The sequence below is a fragment of the Strix aluco genome, chromosome 25, assembly GCF_031877795.1.
Source record: "Strix aluco isolate bStrAlu1 chromosome 25, bStrAlu1.hap1, whole genome shotgun sequence".
NCBI classification, from domain to species: domain Eukaryota; kingdom Metazoa; phylum Chordata; class Aves; order Strigiformes; family Strigidae; genus Strix; species Strix aluco.
The window spans coordinates 3,978,805-4,006,747 of NC_133955.1; the positions used below are offsets into that span (position 1 = coordinate 3,978,805).

At 41.8% G+C, this 27,943-nt stretch overlaps 1 protein-coding gene across 2 annotated transcripts; it reads right to left on the reverse strand.

Annotated features, from left to right (window-relative positions):
• Positions 1-1,147: 1,147 nt before the first annotated feature.
• Positions 1,148-27,788, reverse strand: MAPK14 (mitogen-activated protein kinase 14). 2 transcript variants are annotated; one of them, XM_074850501.1, is made up of 12 exons: positions 27,138-27,788; positions 19,895-20,024; positions 16,327-16,385; positions 15,843-15,954; positions 15,278-15,307; positions 14,765-14,812; positions 14,197-14,311; positions 13,087-13,158; positions 5,142-5,221; positions 4,521-4,599; positions 4,039-4,212; positions 1,148-3,570 (listed from the first exon to the last, which is right to left on the reverse strand). In XM_074850501.1, exons 1-12 carry the CDS (start codon positions 27,251-27,253, stop codon positions 3,503-3,505), a joined length of 1,083 nt encoding a protein of 360 aa, XP_074706602.1. In that variant the 5' UTR covers positions 27,254-27,788; the 3' UTR covers positions 1,148-3,502. The 2 variants fall into 2 exon arrangements, with proteins under 2 accessions (XP_074706602.1, XP_074706601.1); XM_074850500.1 differs by lacking the exon at positions 5,142-5,221 and adding an exon at positions 7,336-7,415 and having other exon boundaries at positions 27,138-27,784.
• Between the last annotated feature and the right edge of the window lie 155 nt (positions 27,789-27,943).

Below are 27,943 nucleotides of genomic sequence, written 5' to 3' on the forward strand. Positions count from 1 at the left end.
AAGAAATAAACTGACAATCGGCTTGGTTCTATAAATACACCTGTGAGCAAGAGGTGTTACAGCAAAAACTCCTGGTACATAAGCAAACGTGTAACTCATTTGTTATTTCATGAGCACAACTCTTGCTCAACTACGCGCGCACACGCAGGTAATCAGTGCACAATTAGGGAGTTCTAATATCTAAGGCATGTCTTGGCTGTAGAAAGATGAATTAATTCAAGTGACCGATTCAAATCGAATAGGAAACCTTGAGTAATTGGATTTTGTCGGTGTAGTTTATTCTTTTCCCCAGCTCAATTCTCACTGAGTTTAGTTTTGGGGTTTTTTTTTTTTTGCTAACCAGGACATATTGTAACCGAGCTCATTCTGCAATTGTGTACCTTGAGTTTTAGGCTTTTTTTTTTTTCTCCCCTCCCAGAAAACACTAAATGACAGGTCCTGTTTAGGCTTTTCTCCCCTCTGCTCTCAGTCTGCACCCAGGCAAGCAGAAGGTGAAAACAAGCAGGAGGGCAGCTTCCCTACAGCCGAGAGCACCCCCACGCTCTCCTCTGTCCTTACTCCCATGAGTAGCTCTGACGGGGAGCAGCTCCCTGGCCTGGACCAACGCACCCACCCTGGGTTATCCAGGCCTGGGAACTCGCACAGAACACTGCTCTGGTCAATCACTGCTCCGAGTGAACGGCACTGACACACAACAGGCATTGGAAAATCTCCACTACGGGGAGCCACGATGCTCCTGCTCCCACAAACACCCTTCCACCACCAACTAGATGGCAGCTGAAGAGGAAAAAAAAAAAAAAATCACTTTTAAATAGCAAACACACACAAACCGGTACTACTGGGAAGGGTCCCAGGTCCGGGCAAGCAGCGAAACGCTGGTCTATTGTGTTGACTAAGCACTTCCCTACACTAAACAGAAAAATAAAGTATTTTTTTCTGTGTGCAGTGCTCGGGGTCAGACTCTAGGCTAGTTTGGTAGCAAAGAATCCACTTGGGACAAATAGGGACACAAGCGCAGTGTCAGCAGACAGTCAGACAGACAGTGTGCGGCCTCGGCCCCCGCCCCAGGCAGGACACGACAGAGAAATTCACACCGTGCTAAAGGCAACCCTTTAGTGCAAGAGGTTTAGAAGTACCATCAGCGCAGTAAATCTGAAAAATAGGTTTTATTTTTAACCAGTGGTATTGTGACATCTTATCTGGCATAACCAATTACAGCAAAATTCATGGATAGAAACAAAATAGCCGATCTCTTCTCCGAAGCGCGTCCTCGGGCTCAGCCTGCGGGCAGCTGAGCAGCCCCACGCCGGGGGCGGGCAGGGAGCACGGGGCCACGCGGGCTCCCGTCCCTACAGACTCCGAATGAAACATTCCCACTCACGCACAGACACACACACCCACGCACACACGACATCTATATTTTTAAAAATCTTTAGCAATATTTCCGCATGAAATCACACTGTAGCATCTACACATAAAATGGCTGATAAAAATAATCTTGCTGTAGGTTTACATAGTATATCTACATTTTCATCTGAATACCTGGACTGCTGGTCCAGCAGAAAAGGGAGGTTTTCTGTCTTGAATTTGTTGGGCTGAGGAGAGTTTTATCCCAGAGCATGAAATAGCTGCTCTCTTCATCTCACCCCAGACCTTTGTTAAGTGTTTGACCTGAAGAGATCACTGGAAAGTAGCCTAGGAAGAATCAATGGCTTTGTCATCCGTGTCCCATCCCTTTGTGCTGCCTCTTCAAACACAGGGTAAAAACACTACAAACGGTTCCTCTCCATCCCGTAGGTAACAAGAACACAAAATACTGCAAAAGCCTTTCTCCTCACATACACAGGTACGTTGTCCACACAGGATGCCTGCAACAAATAAATGTCTACAGACTTCTCCTCCACAAATCCTACAACCGGGCTCCTGAGCTCCCCAGGCACAGCTCTAGCACACAAACATGCTGAGAAACCTCCCTCCTGCCAGTCTCGAACTCTGGGTATTTCACTCACGCAGAGTCCTGTAAAATACAAAATATTTGAACCGTGTTTGCGTTCAAACATACTCCCTTTTCATGTTTCCTCAGGCAGAGATCAACCTGCTAAAAAACAGCCAAGCAGCTCTTATCTGAGAGGGTAAAAAAACCTCTACTAAATGTTAGTTTTATATATATATAAATATTTATATTTATAGATATAGACAGTGAAAGGGAGATTGTGGTTTTATGCATGCTTATTTCTTTGCTTTGGATTCCAATACTTCTAAAAAAATTCTTTTCAGGAAATAACTTAAGTTCTGGCACAAGATGCCATAGTTGTTTCTTTAAAGAACATTTTTTACATTTGATCTCACAAGAAACCCTCCGTCCCGAGCTCTCCTTCTCCGAAACCAGAAGATCAGAACACAAAGAAAAAGGTGCACGTTTCTATGCCGTATATTTTATCCTGTCCTCGTCAAAGCCTCCAGAAGGGCAGGTATTTCACAAGGAGCTGCAGCACAAGAGGAAGGATGCTGTGATTTCACGGCACTGGCTGAGGTACTCGGTAAAAACAGTTCACTGACGATTTAACTGCCCCAGTGCCATCCCCAGAAAAGTAACGACACAAATCAAGCAGCTCTACATGCACATACAGCTACGACATGCAAAAACACCCCACCTTTTAAGGAACAACATACACAAACGTGTGGCTAGCAAGAATCTTCTCCAGCCTCTGTCTCCTGGGAGCTAACGCTGGGAAGCCTCAGAACGAGAGGAGGGGAAAAGGGAGAAGTACAGGAATACCCAATGCAGGGGTAGAGGCTGTTGCCTCAGAAAGTTATTTCCTGATTACATCGAGTTCATGCCTGGCTATCCGGGAGCCTTCACCCCTGAAAAAACAGTGGGTCAGAGATTTCCACTCCAGACTTCCTTTCCCCTCTCTCCCCATTCATTTAAGGCACAAACATATTTACAATTTCAAACGAAACCTTTTCACGTTCCAAGAATCAGAAGGCCTGGATGTTCCGCTGTACCAGGAAGATCTGGACGTAAATGAGCCATCTGGGATTGAACAAGGACATCCCTCAACCCCACCTTCAGTCTTGAAGAGAACAGAGGACTCTCTAAGCCTATAAACCAACTTCCATTCTTCTGAGGTTACTTAATTGTAGAAGAATTGATAAACGGCAATGATTGTAACCCAACTGTAAAGGTCAGCTTCCCCACCTTGCCCCAGCAGTGCGAACTGGTTGAGCACTGCTACTCTGGAAGGACTGGAGAGAGTCAGAACAGGTCCTCCGAGCTTGCCCCAGGCTGTACACAGAATACAAGAGAGCATGCAGCATGTTTACATAGACTCAGCTTTCTTCCCCCCGCCCCCCCCCCCCCTCCCCAATTCAACACACACAAAACCCCTCCACCAAGGAGAATATTGTTGTGACGAGGCACTTGAACGATAATCGGAGAGTCCCTATGAAAAGGCCTTCCCCTCACAGTGAAGTGGGACAAACAGAAGAGAGCAGCTTCTCAGGACTCCATCTCCTCTTGGTCAAGCGGCGGCGGCACAAAGCTGATTACTTCATCATAAGTCAGGCCTGGTGGAAAAGCAGGACAGAAACTCAACAGGCAGTACTAAAAACATCCCTCATGCAAGAAAACCCGCAACAGTCTTAAAGGTTCTAACGCTATTTTAAGTGAAAAACATGGTTTAATTAAGAAGAAAAAGAAAAGAACGGTTACACCATTCTCACAGACTAACACACACAATAGAAGATACTTCCTGAGCGTTGAGGAGGTGTAAGTTTGCAAACATAAAGGCACGAGCAACTACGTCGCCTGTATGTTTGTACACTCATGGTAAGAATTAGTTCCCAGGGACGATGCTGATTATGTGCACAGCACGTTACGGGTTCACTCAGCATAAGGACCTCGGAGGGAACAGGGCGCCCACGTTTTTCTCAGTTTCTTTTGTGCCTCCAAGTCCCGTGGCTCAGCTGCACAGCAGCTGTGGAAGGGACCGCGAGGGAAGCAGCTTGGTGCTCTCTCCCATCCCCAAAACTCACTTTTCCATTCTTCAATCTCAAGTTCTCTGCTTTCAAAAGACTGGTCGTAGGGATCTGCCACTGGTTCATCGTCTGGGTCGTGATACTGAGCAAAGTAGGCGTGAGCCAGCGCTTCTGCCGCAGTGATTCGCTTGTCTGTATCCAGTACCAACATCTTCTCTAGCAAGTCCACAGCTGCAATTGCATCAAAATAGAAAAGGGTTTTACACAGTGAGCGTGTGACACTGTACTCTGAAACGTAAGCTCATAAAAGCCCGACATATACGAGGAATCTGTAGTTTCTCAGGACCCACCCCTCACCCACAATTCCTCTCCTCTTACACCCTCAGCCCACACATACTTTGTAAACTTTGAAAACGGTGCGTAGCTCTGTTCTGAACTACTTCTGCAGTCAAAACAAAACCGGGGGAAGCTCCTGGGTGTCCCAGGACACACTAGCTTCAGCTTCAGGAAGAGCACAGCATTTAAAAAGCAAGCCTTACCTAGCGGATTGGCACCAATAAACACATTTTCAAAGTTCATTTTCGGCATGTAAGACAAAGACTGAATGTAGTTTCTTGCCTGTGGAAATAAATGCTCTGTTGAAGTACAACACAAGCCAGCCACCAAAACAAAGTACATTTCAGTCACCCTGAAGCACCAGTTATTACGGTTTGTCTCCTTGCTTTGCTTTCTCTTTACTTATTCTGATACTTATTAAGCCCATCAGCTTTATCCCTTCCCAGCTAGAGGCCACTCAAGACAGCGGAGGAAGAGCTGACATTACTGGGGGTTCATGCAAGACTGCAGAGCAGAGAGGTGCCTGGGCGTGCCACGCGGTGGCTGCTGGTGAAGCCGCACAACGCGGCTCACAGTGCAAAACCAACTCACATCCAGGCTCTCCCAAGTCTCAAAAAAAAATAAAAAAAATTAAAAAAAAAAAAATCAGTATTTCGGTACACACTGTCCAAATCTCAAGTCTTTATTTAGTACAAAAACGTTGCTGAAGAGCAGGTCGTTAGTTGCCCACCCCATGCCACATGCGAGTGTATCACTTTGAGAAGCAGCAAACGCTGCAGTGAAGACCTGCCCTGCGAACCCCCCCTCATCTGCTCAGGGCTCACCTCGTGGCTGGGCATCCTGTTAATGAGATATGCAGGGGGTGTTCCCGTCAGACGCATGATCTGCTGAAGCTGGTTAATATCTTAAGTGCCTAGTCAAGGGCTTTGTTAAAAACAGTGCAAAAACCATTTTAAACAGAAAAAAACAGCTGCATACAAAGCATCTCTTCTGCAAACCACAAGGCAAAAGCCATACAGGCAGGGTCCGCTAATTTTTTCCAATACTTGTGAAAAGTTTAGCAATTGCACTAGTGAACACTTAAAACGATGCAGAATTACTGATCAGTTGTAACAGCGTCAGTACAGAAAGTATTTCTGTCTGCCACGAGTAGCACCACACTACAACACGGTTGCGTTCATGTTTCCCAACAGTTTTAAGCCACAAAAGTAGACATTTCCTTTGGCTGAAGCTACTCCTCAAACATTTTCCTAGGCTGCTGCAGCTACATGCAGCCTCAGAAAAATGAATAAAAATTAAAACAGAAACAAAAATTGTATCCCCTGCACTGGTTACCAGCTTTTTTTCTTGCCGCATAGAAAGTACTTAAGTTCCTTGTGGTGCAAAGTGAAATCGGCTCACAACTGACACCTCCTTCTAAACAGCTTTGAATGCACTTTGAGATGTGGGCGAGGTGACAGAAGGCAATAAATGCAAAATTAGCAAAACATTAGCATTGCATAAGACAGAGTTAGCTGATGCCAGTGAACAGACAGAGAAAGTAAGAGCAAGTGAAGTAATGCAGCAGAAAACCAGAATTCCTTACAGTGACACACTAAAGGCCCTCAACCACTTAATAGTTCTGCTATCCCCATACGGTGGGAAAAAAATTATTAAAACCAGGACTTTACTGCATTTTTTTTTTAGACTCTTGATTTGGACCTGGCTAAGAGCAATTATTGTTTTCTCTGTGCAATGTTAAAAAAAAAAACCTCGCTCCAACCTTATGTATGCAAACTAATCTTTTGCTTAACCTAGTCACCCTTTAAGCTTCTCTCTCTCGCTAATCCCTGTACTTCAAATACCAGACTACCCTTAAGGTCAGCTCACCGGGCACCCAAAGCAACCTGTGGTATCCAGTTCTAACCTTTCCAAGGGCAGAACATCCCAGGGCTTTTTAAATTGGTGTTGTCTTCAGCAAGCTGACCCACTGATCCCAACTTGCACCGCAAGTCTACTTTCATCAAGTGTAATTCAAGGCTAACCTCACATTTTGCATTTTTCGTCACTGTTACATGAAAAAGAACACAAGCTGCAGTACAAAATAATCTCGTCATCGCTCTCCACCGCACTGATCCTCGATGACGTATCAGAAACAGCAGAGTGACTTGCTCAAGTATGCTGCTAGTTACCTCTACGCAAGCTCACCGCTCACTATGCATGAACTGGTTAACCCGTCCTGTTACAGCATCTCTTGCTCTAACTTTTCCACGCTTCACCTTCAGAAACAGGTAAAACTAAATGCCATTTAATAACTGTCTTTGCAGAAGTTCTCCATTCAAGATTACAACAAAACAGAAATGGCATTATGGTTGAAAATGGAGATCACCCTTTAAAACAGACTGCAGAAAGCTTTGTGGACTAGGTTGACAGAAGGGCCCCATACAGCAATACCCTTTAAACACACACCACAATGAGTTATATTCTCAGCGGACTATATACTGTGTGCCCTGGAAACAGCTGCCACAGAAAAGCACCTAAAAGGCAGTTTGGATTTTATGCTACGAGAACAAAGATGGTGGCAGTAGTATTTCAGAAATTAATCGTGCTACAGAAGGGACTGGGTGTGTTTAGAGGATAACACACTTGCTCCTGTTAAGAAAGATCCCTGGGTAGGCAATCTGGAGAAATAATAATTGAGATGAGCCTCAAACTCTTAGCTGTGAAAAATACTTCCCCAGCAGCATCTGATCATACAATGTATCACGAAGTATAAACCCACAAACTGAAAGAAAAGTCACGAAGCAGTAAAATGAGAATATGGAAGGAAGAAATCATACCACAGGCAGAGGTAAGAGGAATAAAGATCAGATACACATAGCATGAGAACTCAAAGCCATCCAAGAGCGAAGAATGACAAAGGAAGAAAAAATAAAAGAAAATAAATCCCAACACATACTACAGATAGACTACAGGAGGGCAACACACAAACTTGGGACTTCCGAAAGGGCAGATATTACAATCAAAGTGTAAACTCACAGACTCTGAGGAGATTTTCTTCAAAAGCTCAGGCCCTGGGGTTCCAACGAGTCTCAAAATGAGCTTCAACTGATCAATATCTAATGATGGACCATAAAGGAAAATGCTGGGACAAATCAAAATGAAAAAGCGCAACATATCAGCCTATTAACGTTGAAAGTTAACACCTGCCAAGGCCTCCACTGAAAAGCTATTTTAAGCAAACTGTATTCATTCCTCTCATTTACAGTTGAATACCCCCGTATAACACAGCTCTGTCTGCATCAGATCCAACAACTTGTCTACAAATACACCACATGCATTGAATCAGTCACCGCACCCTTAACTACTGCAGCAGAAGTCAGAGCTCTGTCCCCACGGGTGGAGGATCAGTTTACATGCTCACTTCACCCTCTCAGGCCCCGCACCAGAGTAGAAGCAGTCAGCAGGATTAGGTTGTGTTAGTGACAGATGAAGTAAAGCAGAAGGCTGAAAAGTGTAGGCTCCAATATTAAAAAAAGTCAAGGGCTTTTGTGAACACCGTCCAAGGCAATTCAGCCACTCCTAAAACTTAAAATTTAAGAAAATGACTGGCCCCTGCTCACAACCTACAGCATCCCTCCACCTGAACACGGGGTGCACCTTTCCCAGGCCCGGAGCAGCGGGGGTGCTGCAGCTGGCAGCGGGTACTCGCCCCCCAGCTCCCCGGGACCAGCAGGGCAGGACCCCCCGGAGCAGCAGAGAGAAACAGAACGTGGGCTCAGGGTTAAAAATCTCTACGTGGAAAGCTCTCGAGATGTAACACTGCAGATGCAAAGGATGCTTTATCCACAACAGAGCTTCCACCAGGCCACGTACTAACCCGAGCTGTCCTCTTTAACACGGCAGAAAAATTAAATATTTGGCTTAAGTGACAAAACATACACTTGAGGGAAAAAATCCACTAAACCTACAGTCTTATGTCTAAAACTCAAGACAGTCAGGAGACACGAGGCGTCTTTTTAAAACCATTAAAAGAATAATCTCCCTTCTGAATTATCCTCCACGCTGCCCTTCAAAACCTACTCGTCATTTCAGACTGTGTTTGTAATGTTTATATTTGCCCTTAAAATTATATCAAACTAGTTACACATTTTCCTTTCAATAAAAGTAGTCTACTTACTAGACAATTTCTGGGATCACTGCCCTCCTGATGTTTTAAGATACAATTACAATTCCTTGTTAGAATATCTTTTAATTAGAGTACTACAAAAACTTAAAAAACTGCCTCCAGTTTTTTTAAAAAAAGCCTCAGAGTTCCTGTAATACTGGCAGACTGTGTATGAAGGAAATCACCAATACTTTGCTAAAACTGTTAACTTTTGATGCAAACTTTAGACAAAGTTTTACATGTGAAATGAATTAAAAGTCCTGGAAATAGTACTTTGTCAGAACAGCTGAACTAATTTCTCACTTCTCAAGTTGCTTGGCCAACTCCCACCTACTTAAACACTGCAAACCTAAAAGTAAATCCAATGCATCTAGTTGGATTTAGTTTAGCTGCTGAATTGCCAGCTCTTAATTGTTAATGCTTAAAATGAAATCAGTATATCCACTGGTGTAGGAGAATTAGCAGAGGGTGCTATACTAACCACAATTAGCTCATTTAAATTGGCTCTTCTTCAGTGCTATTTAAAACAGCCCTTACATCTTCCACTCATTCTTGTGCAAGAAACAGTTGGGCAAATTTCAGACTGCTAACATGCCTCAGAAGTCACATGCCATACCTCAGCTGGAATAGTTAAATTCTTTTAAAGGCATTTAAAATCATGTGCACCAGGTGTGCCAATAATATTGCTGCCCAGTTTGCTGTCAGCTCTTTTCCCAGGGAAAACTGCTATTGGATGATACTCGTGTAATACACTTCAGTGACTTCTCAGATACACAAGAGAAAACACAGAATGTGTAACTGGCCCTGCCACAGGCACGCCAAAACCCAACCCCTGCTTCTAGTTTTAGGCCTGCCATCTATAACCTGCTGAACTGCAGCATTCATTTAACTACAGGGCCTACCACGTCCCAGAGAAATGAGCCATAAGCAGTTAAAGACAGGAAAAAGACTTAGTAAATACAAAGCAAAAGAAAAAAAAAAAAAAACAAACACATGTGCATGGAGAAGGAAAGCGCAGCATGCAAACCCCAAATGCCATCACCAAGGTACCCCCAACGACTCATGAGTCTCAGTGGTTCTAAAGTTCAGAAAGCAACCTGCCATCACCATCAGCAGCCGGCATCGCAAGATTGTGAGAGCTCATCCAGGCAAAGCAAAGTTCAGAAGTTGTTTTAGCTGCCACCACAAGCAAGAACAAGATGTATCAGAAGAATATGTAATCTCAGACTGGTTAGTTACCATGGAAGTCTCACACTACTGAATAAAAATAGTAATAAAAATACTCTTCAGAGTTTAAAGGGAATAGAGTCAACTTAAAACATATAGAAAATTGGCTAAACTAGTACAAAACAGTCAAGCTATTCCTATTTGTACTTTGTATAATTTTATGCAAATCAAATTGTCAAACTTAAAAGTCAACTTTTCTACTTATTTGTATGAATCATTCACATTACAAAAGCTGTAAAAAAAAAATTAGGAATATACATGTTTAAAAGAAACTGATCTTGACATAAGACAGATACGATAATAACAAAAGGAAAACCTCTAGCTATGCCTCACATTAAAAGCCTGAAGGACTGATTTTCATTACCTCAATTTTTTTCGTCCCTGACTAGTCTTTCCACAGTCCTGCTCCCCTTCTCCACCTCCTGGCAGAGATTTTACCAATATCAGAAATCCATCTTTCACTCAAATATTTCCACACATAGATTACAATAGGAACAATTCAATTCGCTTACACTCAGTTTTAAATTAGGAATACTGTAACAATCCTGCAGAGCTAAACCCATATTAATCTCAGCAGTTTTTTTCTAAGAGTATCTCCAATTCTTGCTTTAAGTCAATGACAGCCAGATTAGGTCCTTCAGAACTTAAAACTAAATTCAGCATTAGTTTATCAGTGGCATCATCATCATAGACAGCACTGAAGATCATCAACTCAGAACCACTTTATTACTTACCAGATTAAATTAACTGTACAGCTTGCCTGTACTGAAGCCCCTTACAAGTAATATCTGTGACTCTGGGCCGTATAAAGAAATATCTGATAGACTGTAAATAACATCACACCATTTCTGTTAAATCCTTGGTGAAAGGAACCAATATTTCAAGTAAGAGAACCACCTGAGCAGGAGGATGATATTCCTGAGATGTCATTACCTATTCTGCCACTATCTATTTAATTTTGGAAATGTGAAGCTATGTAGTTGAGAAAATTAACATCCTGAGGCCAAAAAGCAAGAATGTAAAATTTTCAGTTGTCAAACAGAAGCAGTTTCCAGCTTCCAGTACATGCAGAATACATAGTCACATTGCCTCCAACTGCAAAGGGAATTCCTTAGAACTGCAGTGGATTTGGATATAATCTATCCTTGGCTACTAGAAGCATGGTCAATGTATCTTGAATTAAGCACATTAATTGCAAAGTCAGTAAATCAGCAATTGCATTGTGACACTGCGGGAGGAACACGGGCCTCAGCAAATCTGTGGGTACAAAGAAATTAAGAGCCCAGAAGTACCCAAGAGGATCTACACCTGGAAAATTCCTAAAACTTTCTTGAAATCATGCATATATAAAGATCTCAAAGAGCCTTCTGAGACAGGGAGAAGCTAGAACCCATCATTATCTTACTTCTGCTTGCTGTCTTTAGACGTCAGCAAAACCGGAGTGAAAGCAGACAGCTTGGTGCCCTTCGAGATCCTTGGTCACGTGTTACGTGCACAAACAAGATCCACAACCACAGACCCCACTCCCCTTAGAGTTCTAACCTCATGATCAAACAGCATATATGTTAAAGTGGGGAACCACACACACAAACCGTAACAACTACAGTACTACAAAGTTTTATCTACAATGGGAAAGGATTTGACCTTATGTTTCTTAAAATCTAACCAACTGGGAACAGAAAACGTGTTTAATTCAAAAGCATTACTACCATTTGCAAAAGAAATTGAGCATTTAAGGTAAAGAGTCACAAGCATCTGCTGGGAGATGTATATTAATAAAATACCTTAATATGACAAAGCAAACAATTTAGATCCTAAAAACAAACTTTATTTTGCATTGCAGCTATTATTGGTTATAATTCACAGCTAAGAACACAGTTGGAGAAAAAACTTCTTGGGCTTGGAAGAGAACTGTTTTGTTCAATTCATAAAGGACACATCGTGAAGCATTTCTTATGTATTGCAAATCCTGTGAGCAAATATTTTATTTTCAAGCACCAAGATTTTTAAAATCTAAAGTGTCACTGTTACTAGGGTCAAATAACGGCAACAGGTTAAAGACTTTTGCTTTGAATCAACAATTATTGAAAAAAACCAAAAAAATCTGGCCAAACCAAATTATATGTGCTCAATGAGTGGAGAGAAATATGGCAACTTTTTTCTAGCTTCTAAACCGCTTTTGTGTTAGTTCTGCTTCTGTCTCTGACAACAGAAGAATACAGCAGAGATGACTAAACAGTAGAGTACAGCAAGTTCAACAAATTCAGAGAGAGATTATGAGATGGAGATAGGCAGAAAAAGAGGAAAAAAAGAGTAAAGTTAAAGCACATTGAAAAGGGAAATGAAACTCTGTCAAAACTGGAATGAAAAAGCTTTCCCTTCTGCCAAAGAGTTTTGGAATCTAGATGCTTTCCAGAAGGAACATAGTACACAGAAGGCCAGCACTTCCAACAGTAGTTTTCTTTTCATCAAATGCTAACAAATTTGAATTAATAGCTATAAATACTAATAAATTAATAGAAGTTATTAAAATAAACAAACTAGTGATGAAAGAATAAACTTTGGTAAAAGGTGGGCAATGTAATTTTCTCTGGCAAATAAAGTCCAATTTCTAGGCAATGAAAAATCTTGCCAGTAGTAAATTACTCCTATGTGTTGCATGGGTGAACAAACAAAAGCTGTAAGTATAACAATTTGCATCAAGTCTCAGTTCTAATTTCCTGGGGAAAAAGATAGTGCTCTCTCATAAATTTGCCAAAGTGTCCTACCCGGCCACTTTGGTGCAGGGAAAAAAAAAAAAATCAGTTTGAAAAGAAGTTATTCAGGCTTGATTTTTCACATCAATACCAGCATACAGTGGAAGAAGGCTCACAATCTGTTTACACTCAAGCATGGAAGCGGAACCTAAACATTTCAGAGCAATTTGGAACGAGATCCTTGGCACTGAAGAATCTGCAAACCTGCTGCTTTCACAGCATACCCCCAGGATACAGAACAGAGGCCAGAAGGATGCTTCACATTTGCTAGAAACCTGCAGCGTGAGAGGATTCTTAGCAGACAGCCTACTCCATGCAGTTATTTCTACAAACTCAAAGAGCAATGAATTTAAATAAACTTAAAGGAAAGTAACTCCCAGAAACAAACAACACGTGAGTAATTCTAGCGATGCCAACAGACAATAAAGAGGAATAGATTTGCCATCTTGCACACTGTGATTGTTTCATGTGCAGCAAAACCAAGAACTCACCTCATTGTACTGTGAGTAAAAGAAGCCATTAACTTAAAAACAAACAAAAAACCCCACAACCAAACCCAGAACTCCTTTTCTTGTGAAGTATGTCAAAGTAAGGATCTCTAACTTCCATTTCAAAAAATATATTACTTTTAAAGGATACGGTCTGTACCAGGAAACAACGTTCTTCCAGTCAACAGTTCAGCCATAATGCATCCCACTGACCAAATATCAACTGAACAAAATAAAATAAAAAACAACGTAATGCAGAAAAATACAGTCTCAGTAGAATCACCCTATCCAACAAAAGTACAAACAACTTAATCCTTAAGCAGTCTTACAGCGTTGAAACAATCTGAGAAACATTGCAAGCTAACTGATACTCTTCAGGAACTACGTCATCTAAGACTTGTCCGAGTAACAGAATACTAGATCAGACAAATTTCCTTTCCAGAACATAACGTGCATTGAACTCCAAAGAGCTGGGGAGGAATCTACGCAATCGAAGAGGAAGAAACCTATTCAAAACAACTCTGAGGAATTAATTTGCATATGGCCTTCACATAAATTCTACCCAAACAACCACCAACTATTACACTACAGATACAAGACAAGTCTATATACATGTAAGAGGAAAAGAGAAAAGAAGAAAAAGTAGTGAAGTATGAAATCAGAGTAGCACATTATCTTCTTTGACCCACATGTTCTCCTGTACAACTATTCTCAGCATTTGCTTTTCTGCTCTGTGCCTGATCTGGAAGTACTGTAGGGAAGCACGGTGTGTTGCTGAGAAGATACTGGAAACTGTGAGGAAGATGTAACTGTGAAGAATTGGCTAAGAAGAGAGGAAAGGAAGGGAGATTTATATACTTTTTAGCATTTCTTCACACCATAACTCCAGATATTTTTCAGCATATTCCCAGCAGCTTCCTGGAAACACACCTTCTCCTCATCCAGATACATTCCATTCACTTACTTTAAAAATCACCGTGCTAGGAAAAGGGATAAGTGCTGACAATACTTCACTGATTGCAATTTCAGATTTAAGTTTAAAGAAGTCTTGTGAATGCCATCACGATTCTTAACTCACATCTGGTTGACTGTGGCTCAAATACTAATTCTATACCTGTCTTCTTTTAATCACCCTTACTGAAGCGTAATCACCCCGACTGCCAACTTATGTGATCAAATGGAAAGGAGCACGTACAAAGAACAACTCCTTCTTCCCCACAACTCAGGAACTGAAAAGCTTTGTGTTAGTGAAATGCATCACCTGTCTGGTTGTAATGCATCCAGTTCAGCATGATCTCAGGAGCCCTGTACCACCGGGTAGCCACATACCCGGTCATCTCATCATCCGTGTGTCGGGCTAAGCCAAAATCCAGGATCTACAGAACAGAACAGACATCCACCAACTACTGCAGTGGAACAATGCAAACTAGTTAGAGCAAATAACTAGGCAGTTATTGGAATGGGTGGAGGAGAGGTGGTGCAACTGCAAAAGCAGATTATGAAACTAAATTTCACAACCTGTTAAAAGACACTAGGCCTAGAACAGCGTTAAGGCTCAATCAGAATTACGTCTGGATATCTTGTCTCTAAAACAACTGAACTCAAACAAAAGCTGTTAACTCTTCCCTTTCATGATGATCCATTAAAAACACAGGAACAGATACAGAAAAAATGTCCTTACAACCCTTTACAGCTGGGAAGGACATTATTACTTTGGACCACAAAATTATTTCCATAAGGAATTATCTTGTCCCTTCAATTCCAAGGGACATCCATAAGGCGTTCACTCAAATCACAGTCAAAGCAATCAGACCTTGGGCTTACATTACCTTCAGCTCGCAGTCTTCATTTACAGCTAGGTTACTAGGTTTTAAATCCTAAAAAATTAAACATCAGCATTAACAGTGCTATAAATGTTGTTTCACAAGTCTAAAGCAGATAAAAAAATGTAAATGCAGAAGAAAATCGATTCTAACTGGCTGTAAACACCAACTCTCCATACTCAGAAAAATTATTTAATCCCAGAGTCAGCTATCTCTTCTGTGGTCCTCAGAGGTGTCACATGTAAGTAAAAATGCATAAAGGCTTATTGCAACACCAGTGCTGTAGACATATATTTAACAAATAGAGAGCCTCTTTCACACAGATACAAGCCAAAGGCAGGAACAGAAACTAAGGATCTCGACAACCACTTCCCATGTTTAACTTTTTGACTGCCTAATCAAAATAATTCTCAGAAAATTTCTTCTTGTTTCTATAGGTGCTACATTGCAAGATTCTGTACTACATTTTTTTAAAGACATTGGTTCAGTACAGGAAGCAATCTTAGGATAAATACTCACCCTGTGTATTATGTCAGCTGAATGGATGTACTGTAAAGCAAGATGGACTGTTATAAAATTTGTCAAGTAGCCTCCTCCTCATTTCTTCACTAAACAATACTGCCCTACCCCATCCCACACAATTCAAATGCTACAGCTTGTCTGCAGAAGGAACCGAGTGTGTGTCTGTGTGTTCCAAGCTGGCAGGTGTTTCACTCTGTCTCTCCTCAGGAACACCCAGGAGCACCGCCACCGCGAGTGGAACAACACAGGCAAATAGAACTGAAGAAGTGGAAGATTCCTGGCCAGAGCAGATTAGAGGGCAGCACCGTTCATCATTTTCCATACTCTGCCCATAGGAATGTATAAAAATATCTTCTTAAATGATACCTAACTTTACTGATACAGAGCTCCAAAGAGGTATGAAGTGAAAGAACAATACTAATAGGTTATCCTACGGTACGTTAGTGGGGCTTCTGTAACTTCCCTATGTCCTCACACGAATCTCTGAGGATATGACATTCATCAACAAGTTCCACCTCCCCTGGATGAGCTACCAACATTCAGGTAGGATGGGTGCAAGTACCTTCAGTCCCCGAAGAATCTGGTATATGAGGAACTGCACATGGTCATCGGTGAGTTTCTGGCATTTCACAATGTTGTTCAGATCTGCTCCCATGAGGTGTGTCACCAAGTACCTACGAACAAAAGGAAACACATCGGCTGTGAAGCAATCCCTTCCACAGCATTAGGGTAAAAATGCCCTATGAAGCTCCAGTAGCAGGGCTGACTGTCCAAAGCGTGTTGCTGAATGAAACCTAGTCCACAACATTTTAAATAACATAACAGATTACTACACTGGTTCCTACAGCACCGGTCAATAAAACACAAGTGAACAAGTTTGATGGGTCCAATAGTTTAGGGTGTCCTAGTATCTTTTGTGTTGGAATTCAGAATTGTTTGAGAATGATGGCAGACAAATTAAGGTGGGAAATATTTCTATAATAATCTGGGAGATGCAAGGAAGATACCAAAGATGTTCTGTTGCAGTCTTCAGAGAAGTTACCTACACATCATTGAATTCTTCTAGTGACTTGGCAGGGGTGAACACATCCAACAAGCCAATCACCTAGAAAGAAAACGGTAAAGTGAAAAAGCTGTGAAATACCTTCGTAGTATAATATGATACAGTTACTAAGCTCCTTTGTGGAATAGAAACCACTCATTCCAGTAGATGTTTCATTTCCAACTACATGAATGATTCAGATGTAGACAAATTAGTATTCATACAAGATCAGAAACAAACGTTCAATACTTGTGTAAAAAAAAAAATTAAGGTTAAAAATACACAGCTGTCTTTTCCCACCAGCCAACCACTTAAAGCATCAAACAGGAGCCATGACGAAAGGCAGGTGTAAACCCTGGTTTAGAATACCTTATTTCAAAAACCAACTAAAGTTTGTTCAGGAAATAAACGGATGAGATAAACAAAAAAAAAACCAACCACATACAAAACTGCTTCCTGCTCGATTCTCAGTTATACTGTTGACTACAAACTAAAATCAGAATTGGGAGACTATATTTGTTTCACTTGTACTGAGTAATGGCTAGAAAAATTCAAGGACCTGTAAGGCAAGCTATGAATAATAATGACTACACTAGAAAATAAGTCAGCAAAACAGTGCAGTGCAATGAGGACCCAATTTTCACACACAGCTGACGGCTTCACACTGTCACTTGTATTTTCTGCCCAAAGTGCAGCTACTCCACCTTTCATTTTACAGCTAAACTGTTCTCTCAGTAGAGAGTAAAAGGACATGCATGTGTTACTTTGTGGAAAAGAACTATACCTTATTATCCCATAATTACCTTCTAGGTCATCTACAGCATTATAAAAAAATTAAATCCATCTGTTCAATAAAGTTTATTCCATTTTTCACTGAAACATGCTTTCAACCCTCATCTTCCTTCTCTTAACAGCAAATAATATTTTATTTTATGAAAACATGAGATAAACAGACAGGTTCTCTTCATCCACCTTCAGAAAACTCCTCTTCCCTTTTCAAGTCAGTATGTCACTTGTCTCGGGTACAGAAGCATCACACACATTTCAGCAACTTCAGTAATGGTTCAAGCGTGCGTACGAAACCAAGAGTTGGATTCCCGTGTTCCCTTCGGCACCATCCTTTTTATCCCATTGTTTACCCTTGTCAAGGGTGTCAGAATCAGTCGAGTCACTTTTAAGCAGAGAATTAAAGAAAATCTTTGGGGAACCTTGACTATGGTTTTGGAAAAGAGAGCAAGTGGGTAGGAAATAAAAGCCTCTGTCTAATCTATATTATACATTATAGATTAGATTTTATTGAGGAAATTGAAGAGAAAAAACACTTCCCTGCCTCTCTCGATTTACATCACAGCAATTCCATTTCTAGACAGGCATCTTCAAACTGTAACATTCACATCCATCCTGTACAATAGTTCTCGTGCTTACAGTTTCTTTCTCCAGGGGATTCTTTCGTACCAGTTTTTACAGAAAAAAAAAAAAAAATCAACATTATCCACCCAGTTTAGCATGGAAAGACAAAAGCTGACTTTGCTATCTAGACTTCAGATTTTCCTTCATTTATCACTTCTGTCTCGGTACACTGTAAAGCACAGCATCAAACTACCCTTATCTTTCATCGAGCTTCACAAACACTTAAATACAGTTATTCTGCAGCGCGTCACTGACTCACTTCTAAGTGTGAACACCAGTAGATGCAGACTCCAACTCCTAACCTTTTGCTTTCCCCTCCCAGCATTTTAGGATGTCACAGAGCTTATTAATTTCTTCATATGACAACAAACCCATTTGCTCTCCCATCTGCTCAGTGTTATGCTTTATGCAAGCTAACAAGGCCTCCTGGAACTTGAAAATATAACGCAGACACACTCATGCTCTGCAGGTCCATTTATTTGCTCAAGAGCATCATGAGCCAGATTAGATACAGGATGTAGAAAACCATTCTATGCTCAAGCCCCTAAAACCACCATACCTTCTAGATTTGCTGGTGTCTTCTGTGCCACATAAAACCCAGTGCTTTAATTCCGAACTGAGGTCTAAATAACCCAGACGCTAGCACTAATAAGCCTGCCTGAACCAGCTCTGAACATTTCTGCATCTGCAGGATTTTTAAACCACAACCTAGATAAACTTCCCACAGATAGATAACGGTATGATGAACCGATAATAAATATTTCTATATATAAACAACTTAACATCCTTTTATCCCTTACTCTTAAAGCTACATACGCTCTTTCCAGTATAATCCAGAAATATTAATGAATGCCAGACACAGAACTGTTGTAGCACCAGTCGCAATCTAACCTTCATTGTTTAACCTTACTAGACAAAATGGATCGATATGCTGATTTTATTTTTCTTTTTGAACAGATATTCAAAGCTTCCCTGTTTGGAGAACATCTCAGCTATGAGAAAAGGTCCAGGAAAAACTCCAGGGGATGGACATTGAGCAGGATCAAATTCAACCTCTACTGTTGAGACAGCAGTATCGTACAGAGGCGCTGAGGAAGAACTATAGACAATAGCACATACATGTATCAAAAGTTCCAATTAAGTTGGCCACACTAAAAATGTCAAGAAGCTTTAGGGGATACCAGCTGCTGACTGTAGTGGTCAGAAGCCACAACACACAACCACCACTGCCACAACAGAAGAAGTTCTGCACAGACCATCCATGGAGAACGTCCAACAAAATAAGGCTTGTTTGGCTTTTTGTGCTAAGCAAGGGTCCTGGGTTTGCTCAGCTCATTTCCAGAACACTACCTCTCTTCTGCTAAGTTGGAGTTTGCTTGGACAGAAGAAATCAAGAGCCTTCCTTTCCTCTTGACCTTCTGACAGCTCTACAGGTTACAAGGCTTTTTGTTCCACTTCATGTAATATTTGCTCCAAACAGCATGCAAAATAAGTTATATTGGTGTGTTAATGCCACAAACACACAGAACTGGTCAACCAACCATTTTCTATACCAAATGGAGGTTACAGCAAAAAAATAGTTCAACATCACATTTGTCACATCCTATTCTGATTCCCTGTTGATGATTTAAGTGGATGGCTTGTATGAAAAGCCATCTGATTTCCACCCCCTCACCACCCCCTTTTTTCCCCTCCCTATTTTACCTACAGGAATCTAGCGAACATCTACTCTACGCCCTTCTGACACAGGCCAGCCAAAACAATCAAACATGAAAAACCCTCCAGAAGACACTGAACACAAACTTTGAGAGTTTCTTTTTTAAAATAAATTCTTAACAAAAGGTACAGCTTACTACAGCAAGCGAGCAGGAGGATGTAAGTGACACCACCTGTGTCCTAAATCCTTAAACCAATATGAACCTGCTAAGCAGTAATTTCCAGATTACTCTAGGAAATATTAAGATTTTTTAATACAGAGTTGGCTATGTGGGTTTTTTTTATTTGTCTGCTTTTCTACAACTATAATCCCTTGTACTACTGCAAGCTTTTATTTAGTATCAGAAAAGAGCATATGCAACAAGATCCTTAAATGCAATCATGAGGGACCCTCCAGGCACAGTCCAACTTCAGACCAACTTTTGATACCATCTCCTTCAACTTACGTTTTCATGTTTCATGTGCTTAAGTAGCCGCAGCTCTCGGTAAGTCCTTTTGGCATGGATGATAGACTGAAATGGTCGGGACAGCTTCTTTACGGCCACACGCAACCCAGTTTTTGTGTCAAACGCAGAACTACAATAAAAAGCAATCATATTATCAAAATTAATTATTTACCAACACCTTCAAATCCACACTTAGCAACTCCAGATAGCTGCTACCTGGACACCGAGTCACAGTCAACGTCATTTCTCCATTTCTGCAATGAAAATAACTTCTAGGTATCCTGGTCCACAACCTGCACCCCCACCCAAAATCCCCACACAGGTACACAACTGTTGGTTTCTACAGAAAATGTTTAAAAGATGAGTCTTGTTCACACAGTAAAGAGAAATTTTGGAGAAACAAAGAAATACGTATGATTCTTCTGTCTAAAAAAAATTGCGCTCTTAAACACAAATATGGCAATAAAAGTCTGGAGAGAGGTAGAGTACTCGTAAATATTATCTGTATTCCTAAACATATTTTCATATATCACACTTCATTACAAAACACTGTGCTCAAGATACTATCTTTTATGGTTTCAGTCGCTACAAAAATCCAAGGCCTATGCCCAATAAAATCAACTATGAAGGTTCTTAATCACAACTGAAGCCAAAAATCAAACCTCTTTATCACATCTAATCCTGTTATACAAAAAATGCATGTGAATAAGTGATATTTAGCTGTTCATTACTTAAACGTGTCCCTTTAACAGAAACTTATACATAAAACCTGTACATATAAATAATGTTTCTTCTTAGAACCCATGAAGACTAACTCCATCCTATTTGGTAACTTCATATATATATATATATAGTTGATATTTTGTACTCTAAAATCGTCTTTTGAAGTAAGTCCTATCAAAGCCTATTTATAATATTAAGCAGCAAAACCTGACACTTTTGAAACAACCAAAAGTTTAACACATGAAGAACTATTTTAAATTTCTGATACACTGCATAAAATCTTCTGGAGCTTAGGGTTTATATGTGAGGAACTAAAGAAATATAGGTATTTAGCTGTGAACTGAATTACTCCTCTTCCTTTTCTTCTTTGATGTTCTTATCTAAAACAGCTCTGGTTTGTCAAAAAGGAAGGAGGAGGAGAAAGAGAGGATGTGAAATCAAGGTTACACTTGATTCAAGATAACAAACAAGGGGAAAAGATGGAATGGAGAAAGTCAGAGGCCAGTATTTTTTAATTTTCCTGCTGCACTTTGATTCAGGGCTCCTGATTCCATTTAAAAGTGAGTATGCACTAGTTCTTGACAAACATCAAGTGAAAAGGAAGGCTATACATTTATAAATGTAAAGTGTGAAGTAGCTTAACAAAGTTCAAAAAAGTAGTCCTAGACTCATCCCCCACCCCTGCCAAAGAAGCTCTCCAAAATAAATGTAGTTGTCATTTATTTTTAAAACAACTAACTGGAATTAACTTGCAAAAAAAAAGACTCCTTATCTCAAAGTTGCTCAGTTTTCAAGGAAAATGCTATATGAGGTTTATGAGAAATAGAAAACAAAATACAAGCTTGTTTCTACAGTCAGTGATCCTCGCCCAGGTCCTGCAAGAGGATGGAAAGACCCACTGTGCCCCATGGAAGAGGAGTATCTCCTTTTCTACAAAGGGGCCCCTGCAAAAACACCGTGGACAGAGCTCTCTGGAAAAGAGACAAAACCGCAACTGGACAGAAGATCACTGGAGCAAACTGCCACAGTTGAAATCCTCAAGCTATACCACACTGCCTCAAAGCATGCCCGTTATCAACCACTTCCACACATGAGTTGCCCTTTACACCTCACTCAGCCTGGGCAGACAAGCCATGAAGCATTCATTTTTAATCTTGATTTCAAATTACCAGGTTTTCACACACCACTGGAGTATCAATATTTAAGCTGCAACGCTTCATGGAACATAGAATTCAATTTTTTTTAAGGTTCGTGTACACCATTTTGCGATATACAAACATACGTAATTCAGACTGTAATTATATGACAATATTTTAATGATACTCAAGGTGTTTTCTAGGACTTAGAGCAAAAGTAAGATTAGTCATCATAATTCAACACCTGCTGTTGTGAATTAATCATGAATCTTTACCGGCTTTCAAACATTTTGGGTACAAAAGGCAGCATATACCAGTATCGCTTTCATCCTGAGAAGAAGGGGATCCCCTGCATATTAATCATCTTCACAGCTACCCAGCCAGGCTTCTCTCTTGATTTCCACGAGATTCTCTTTAGAGATTTCAGAGCCACCATAAGCTATTTCAGAATCCAAAGGAAATTCAATTTCACCATCTTTTTAATGACATTTCTGGGGTTGTATCAAGTTACCTTTCTGCTGCAGGAGATGTACAACCTCCAAGGAGAACTGCAATCAGCAGCACTGAGAAACCGTTTAACCAGCACAATGGTGCACAAGCCCAGGAAAGAAAATTTTCTATTACTGCACATTTGCAATCAAGTTACTTTTGAAGTCAGAAGACTTCTAAGTTCGGTCATATCTGAGGCCTAAAGACTATTTCCCTACCGATAAAGGCATGCTGAGTAATTTCTGCCAATATAGATAACTGCCTAATGGTTTTCAGAGCACAGCACAGAGAGCACAGACCAGCTGTCATGCTGGAGCACGTTTTAAAGAACACTAAGCTGGCTTGCATCACAGACTTAAAACAGCTGCATTACACTGATCATATTTCATCTAAAAAAGCCTAACTAGGAAAAAATTGCATGATCCACACTTTTAAATCCCTTTTAAAACAAGATCAGCACAAATTCAGAATTTCTCACAGCTTCCACGTTTTTTAACCTCTTACATAGTATCATGCTATGGCACATGAACTGCAGCCACCTCGCCCTAAGTGAGCTAAAACTACAATCCTGAGTTAATCTGAACTGAATCCAGAACGTAAGAGCTAGAATAAAACAACCGTTTTAGGGAACCTATCCACCAATTCAACTCATATCTTCTTAGAAGTAAGATTTGAAGTAGTCTGAGGAACTGAAGTACATACAAAATTACTCAGGAGTGCAATTTATTTAAAAATTTTATCATCAGAATGCTAATTTTTGTGCAAAGACTATTCTGCTAAATAGTATGCTGCTCATCGCTAGCGCCTATGCAAATACCCCAGCTAGCTGCATCTCTTTGGTGGTACCTCTGGAGTTAATTTATGCATCCCTAGTTATAGACAGAAAAAACACAGTTCTTAGTACCCGAGAGTTTATCATTAACACCCGTCACTTCTGAGTTCAGTCTGTACATGTGTTTCACTTACCCTCCCAACACCCTATAAGAAGTTGTAAATCTTACTTCTCTGCTATGTTGGATTCTGCTTCTAAGAAAGCTGCAATAAAAATCTCCCTACAGGACAGATGTGCTCACACTAATTTCATTTCTTAATATACAAAGTTCCCATGAAGTTCAAACTACTCGCCTTTGCTTTCAGAGCTCTGCTCACGGCTTTTCTGCGTGTGCCCACCTCCTACTCGATGCCCCTTCCTCACACGTGTTCTGCTAATCCTACCTGTACGGCTGCTTCATCCCACTCAGCTTTATAGTTCTCTTCATATCACTCCTCGTGTATCTACCACACCTTATGGGGAACAGGCACCTGTCCCTCCAAGTGCACACATACTTTGGAGGCACTTGCACGCTTTGATAAGGGATTAGTAAGCCTGAAGACACACATTGGTAACAAAAAAATCCACGGAGGAATTGTAACTACAAAGGTGATATTTAGAGTTGTTACTTCATTTCCTCTGGAGCCTAATGTTTTAAAATTTCTTAAATCCATAGTGTTTCTCTGTTAGTTTAAAAAAGAGGAGAATTATCTCAGTATCTTCATAATACTCAGGAAATTCAGTCAGTCATTGGTGATACAACTGTGGGTCGAAATGGGAAGAAATCAAAGGTTCTGGAAGAGCTATATAACCTGACCATCCACAAAAAAAAAAAAAAGAAAAAATTCTTATGCAATATTCCGAGGAAGAGTAAGTCTTGGCTGTTCAATTCCTTTCCAAATTAAATAAGGCAATGCAGATAGCCTGCAAAGCAATTAAACCAAAGCCCTTCTTTTACAAAGTATTAATACAGCACACACAGAACTGCTGCAAAAAATACAATAATAAACTCCCAAGAGTATACAGAGTCAGCCTTCACAGCATTTTAGAAAATGATGGCAAAGATCGTCTAAACACCTCTTTGCTTAGCTTAGAGCTGGCTGAACTAATGCTGTTTGCTGAAATTTCCCTTCAGCACACACAAGAAATGAAGCAATCCTCCAGCTAAACTGTGAGTCACTGATCGATCCCATCTCCATTCAGCAACTTCCCACTGCAAGATGCTGCATTATCCAGGCCCCTCTCCTCCTCACATGAAGTATTACGGACTGATACTTCAGGAACCCACAAGTGTTTTAGTGTGGACCTGGTTACAAAATCCTTGTCATGCAAAAGACTGTGCTGTGTGAACATACAAAAGAGTTGCAAGGATAAATGGAATAGCATTTCACACAGCAGATGTCACAGCAATTGTTACATGACTCGGTAATGAACAATCCGAGGGTACGGATCGATGTTTCTCAAAGTTCTGGAACTGAATCCTTACTTGTATCTTCCAGTTTTTGAAAAACGGATCCTGAAAAAGACCCGAGTTGGCCATTTGAACGTCATTCACCCAACACTGCACACAACGCTTCAGAAAACACTGGACTACTTGCTCTAACTTTAAGCACGTGCCTCGGGTGCCTTAAGCTGCCTGCAGAAAAAGCCTCTCTCTCTCTATCCGCTGACTACAACATAAAGTCAGGTTCTTGCATTAGGGTGTTCCGAGTCATATTCACATTAGACGTTTAAAGCAGCCTACAGCAGACAGCTCCATAGCCTAAATGATTCATCTGCTGGCTTCTTTATTAATTTTCCCCCCAATTTCCAGAAATTGCTCATTTTTAAATGCCTCATGTTGACAACTAAATAAAAGAGTATTTTATTACATTCTAATAAAATATTGCAGTAGACACACACAGAAGTATATTTAACCATTCAGTTTAAGGGTGGTTACAGCCCCACAATTTACTATCCCAACACAGACGTACACCAAATTCAAAGCCTCTAAAGAAACCTGGTAACTTTTTACTGAGGAGAAAAAAATCTCTAAAGGGACAGAGCGGAACAAGTCATTGCAGGAACATTCTGAATACTATGCATCACCATTTGCAGCTTAATAAAATTACATGTATGTGCAAGGGGATTTGTTTGTTGTTTTGTTTTTAAAAAAATTCTGACATACTTTCCACACCACTACTGTTTCTGAACTGTACCTTTTCTGAAACATACTTTTAGAAGAACATACAGAAAACTATTAACATGGACTGCACTAAGACTCATGTGCCACATGTCTTGAAATTGCTTCCAATACAAAATTGTTTCATCTGGTCTGAACACAGTTGCACAATCTTCGAAAGTTTTGACACAGCAAAACAGGAAATTCATGATGCAAACTCTTTAGTTATCGGTTGTGAAAACAAACTTTGGAAGCATTACATGCACAATGGAGAGTGTGGGGAGGAGGAAAACAGAAGAGGAATGGGCTAGATGGTGTAGAGTCAACCTTAAAAATACAATGGACAAGGCACTGAGCAAATTCATTTCCTATTACATTTGGGGGGTTATGTAACTCTGTGGCACTTGCAGGGGTATTTATCAGCTACAGCAGCAAGGCCAGAACTATACCCGTCTATTTTAAAAAAACTCAGCAAGCACACTGGTTAATCTCACTGCTAGAACTGACCAGCCTTTGCCTTTTATTAAATATAAGCATTTGCATACTTAAGGCGCAGCAGTTTTAAGAAATGCATGCTAGTTAAGCTGAACTTACCAACAATTTTGTAACAGTAGGTTAAGAACAGCTGAAAACTTTATTTCTTTAAAACTGCAGCACATGCAAAACATCTTTTCTTTATGAGTGCAGCATGCATCCTTCCTTATGATATAACATGATATTCATGGTATAAATTTGCATATTGTGTTAATGAAAAAATATGCATGCCTGCTCAAATACAGCAGCAGAGCAGATGTGTAATCATTATGCACCCATATTTGAAAATTCTGCTCACACTTTGACAGAGCCAAAGAACAGAAAACAAAACCCAGAATGTTCATGTGGAAGACATTTCCTAATAAAAAGGACACAGTAATCTGTGAACGCTTTTATGCAGCTTTACTATATGGCTGCTAAAGTCTAGACATCAAACCGATTCAAATACAACCTTGTCTTTAAGATTAACCAATGCATGCAACCCAGTTAATTTATGTTTAACGATCCACCATCCTTCAGCAGAGAAACTACATATTAAGGAAGTACTGTATTTTGCACGTGTAACCTGTCATACGTTTTGTTCCTATTAAGTAAGCATTAAAAACTAAACTCTTATCTTCAAGCTCTCTGTATTTCTGCAGGTCTCATACCAAGGCTTTACTCTCCCAGGCAGCGCATACTGCAGTAATTCTGACATTCTACAGCAATAAAACAAGCTTTCCTGTGTTGATCTAGTATTGCCAAGAAAATACCGACACTTGCAAACCTACTGTTACAAGTCAGGGATGCAAAAACAGCCCTCACAGCCTTCCCTCTGCCCTCCCTGCCTATCAACAATTCCAGCTAAAAATATAATTGCTTCAAATATCTATCTCTTAAATCTCTCTCTCTCAAATATAAGCTATCCTTCAGGTCCAGAAAGAAGCCGGGGCAAGAGCTGCCAGGCCCTCAGCTCTGCAAAGCCAGCTACGGGGGACTTGCCAGCCTCCATCCCTCTCCACCCCCCACCTACTAACTGCAAGAAGGCACAGTGAAATATGTCTATATGAGCTCATTCGGGGGGGTGGGGGGGGTTGGGACATGATTATCTTCCCTTGCAAAAATGTTTTAGTGCCACCTGCCATGTGGTGCAATCCCCGACGCATTCCAAAGACAAGACTGCGGCTTCCCGGCGGTACCGCTCTTCAACCGGGAGGAGGAAAAAGTGTTTATTGCAGGAGACCGGTGAAAAGCTGCGGGAGAGGAACCCCCGGAGGACAAGCAAGCCCCGCTCTCCTCTCCCCCCGGGCCCGACAAGCCGGGGCAGGTTTCCAGGCGCAAAGCCCGGGCAGGGGCCATGGTGGAGGGACAACCACCCCCCCCCGGTCCCGGTCCCCTCCCCGCACTCACCAGACGGAGCCGTAGGCCCCGGAGCCGACCGGGGAGAGGTTCTGGTAGCGCTCGGGCACCTCCCACACCGTCTTGTTCAGCTCCTGCCGGTAAAACTTGGGCCGCTCCTGAGACATCTCGGCCCCGGAGCCCGCCCCGCCCGGCCCGGCGGGAGGGGGAGGCTCTGCCCGCGGCTGCTGCAGCAGCACCACCACCTCCTCCTCCTCCTCCTCCTCCAGCAGCGGCTGCTTCTTCCTTCCTCCTCTTCTCTCCTCTCCCCTCCCCGCCTCGCTTCTCCCGCGGGCGGGGGCGGCCCTGCAACAGCAACGCCCTCCCCGCCGCCGTCCCCTCACGCCGCCGACCGTTGGCCGCCGCCGCCCCGCCCCGCGCGGCCGATTGCGCTCCCCCCGCCCCGCCTTCACCTCAGCTCAGGGGGCGGGCGCGGTGGGCGCCGGGGCCCCTGTCACTGCCTTCCCCCCCCCCACCTTCCCTCCCGCGGATCGCGGGATAAACCCCCGTGAGAGGTGAGGGGAGGTGAAGCGAGGCGCGGCGGGGACGGTCCCACCGGCGGCGGAGGGGCTGGCGGGCGGGGCGGCCGTGTGGGGACACACTCCCGGCGCAGGTAGGACGGCGCCACAGCCGCTGCCCCCGCCCCGCTCCGAGCGGCACAGCCCGGGCTGGGCCGGGGCAATGGCCGCCCCCCCCTCCCTCACACACCCCCCCACCTCCGCCCCGGCGGAGCCCAATGGCTCCTCGCGGCCGCTCTCGCGAGAGTTGAGGCGCCGAGGGCTGAGATGACCCAATATGGAACCAGCTCGCCGGCCTCT

Excerpts from the sequence above, each read along its gene's own strand:
- MAPK14 (XM_074850501.1), bottom strand. The coding sequence starts at position 27,253 with ATGTCTCAGGAGCGGCCCAAGTTTTACCGGCAGGAGCTGAACAAGACG. Across the intron at positions 16,386-19,894 it reads AGCACATGAAACATGAAAAC|GTGATTGGCTTGTTGGATGT; the intron begins GTAAGTTGAAGG and ends TTTTCTTTCTAG. Across the intron at positions 15,308-15,842 it reads AGATTCTTCGGGGACTGAAG|TACATCCATTCAGCTGACAT; the intron begins GTACTTGCACCC and ends CTTGCTTTACAG.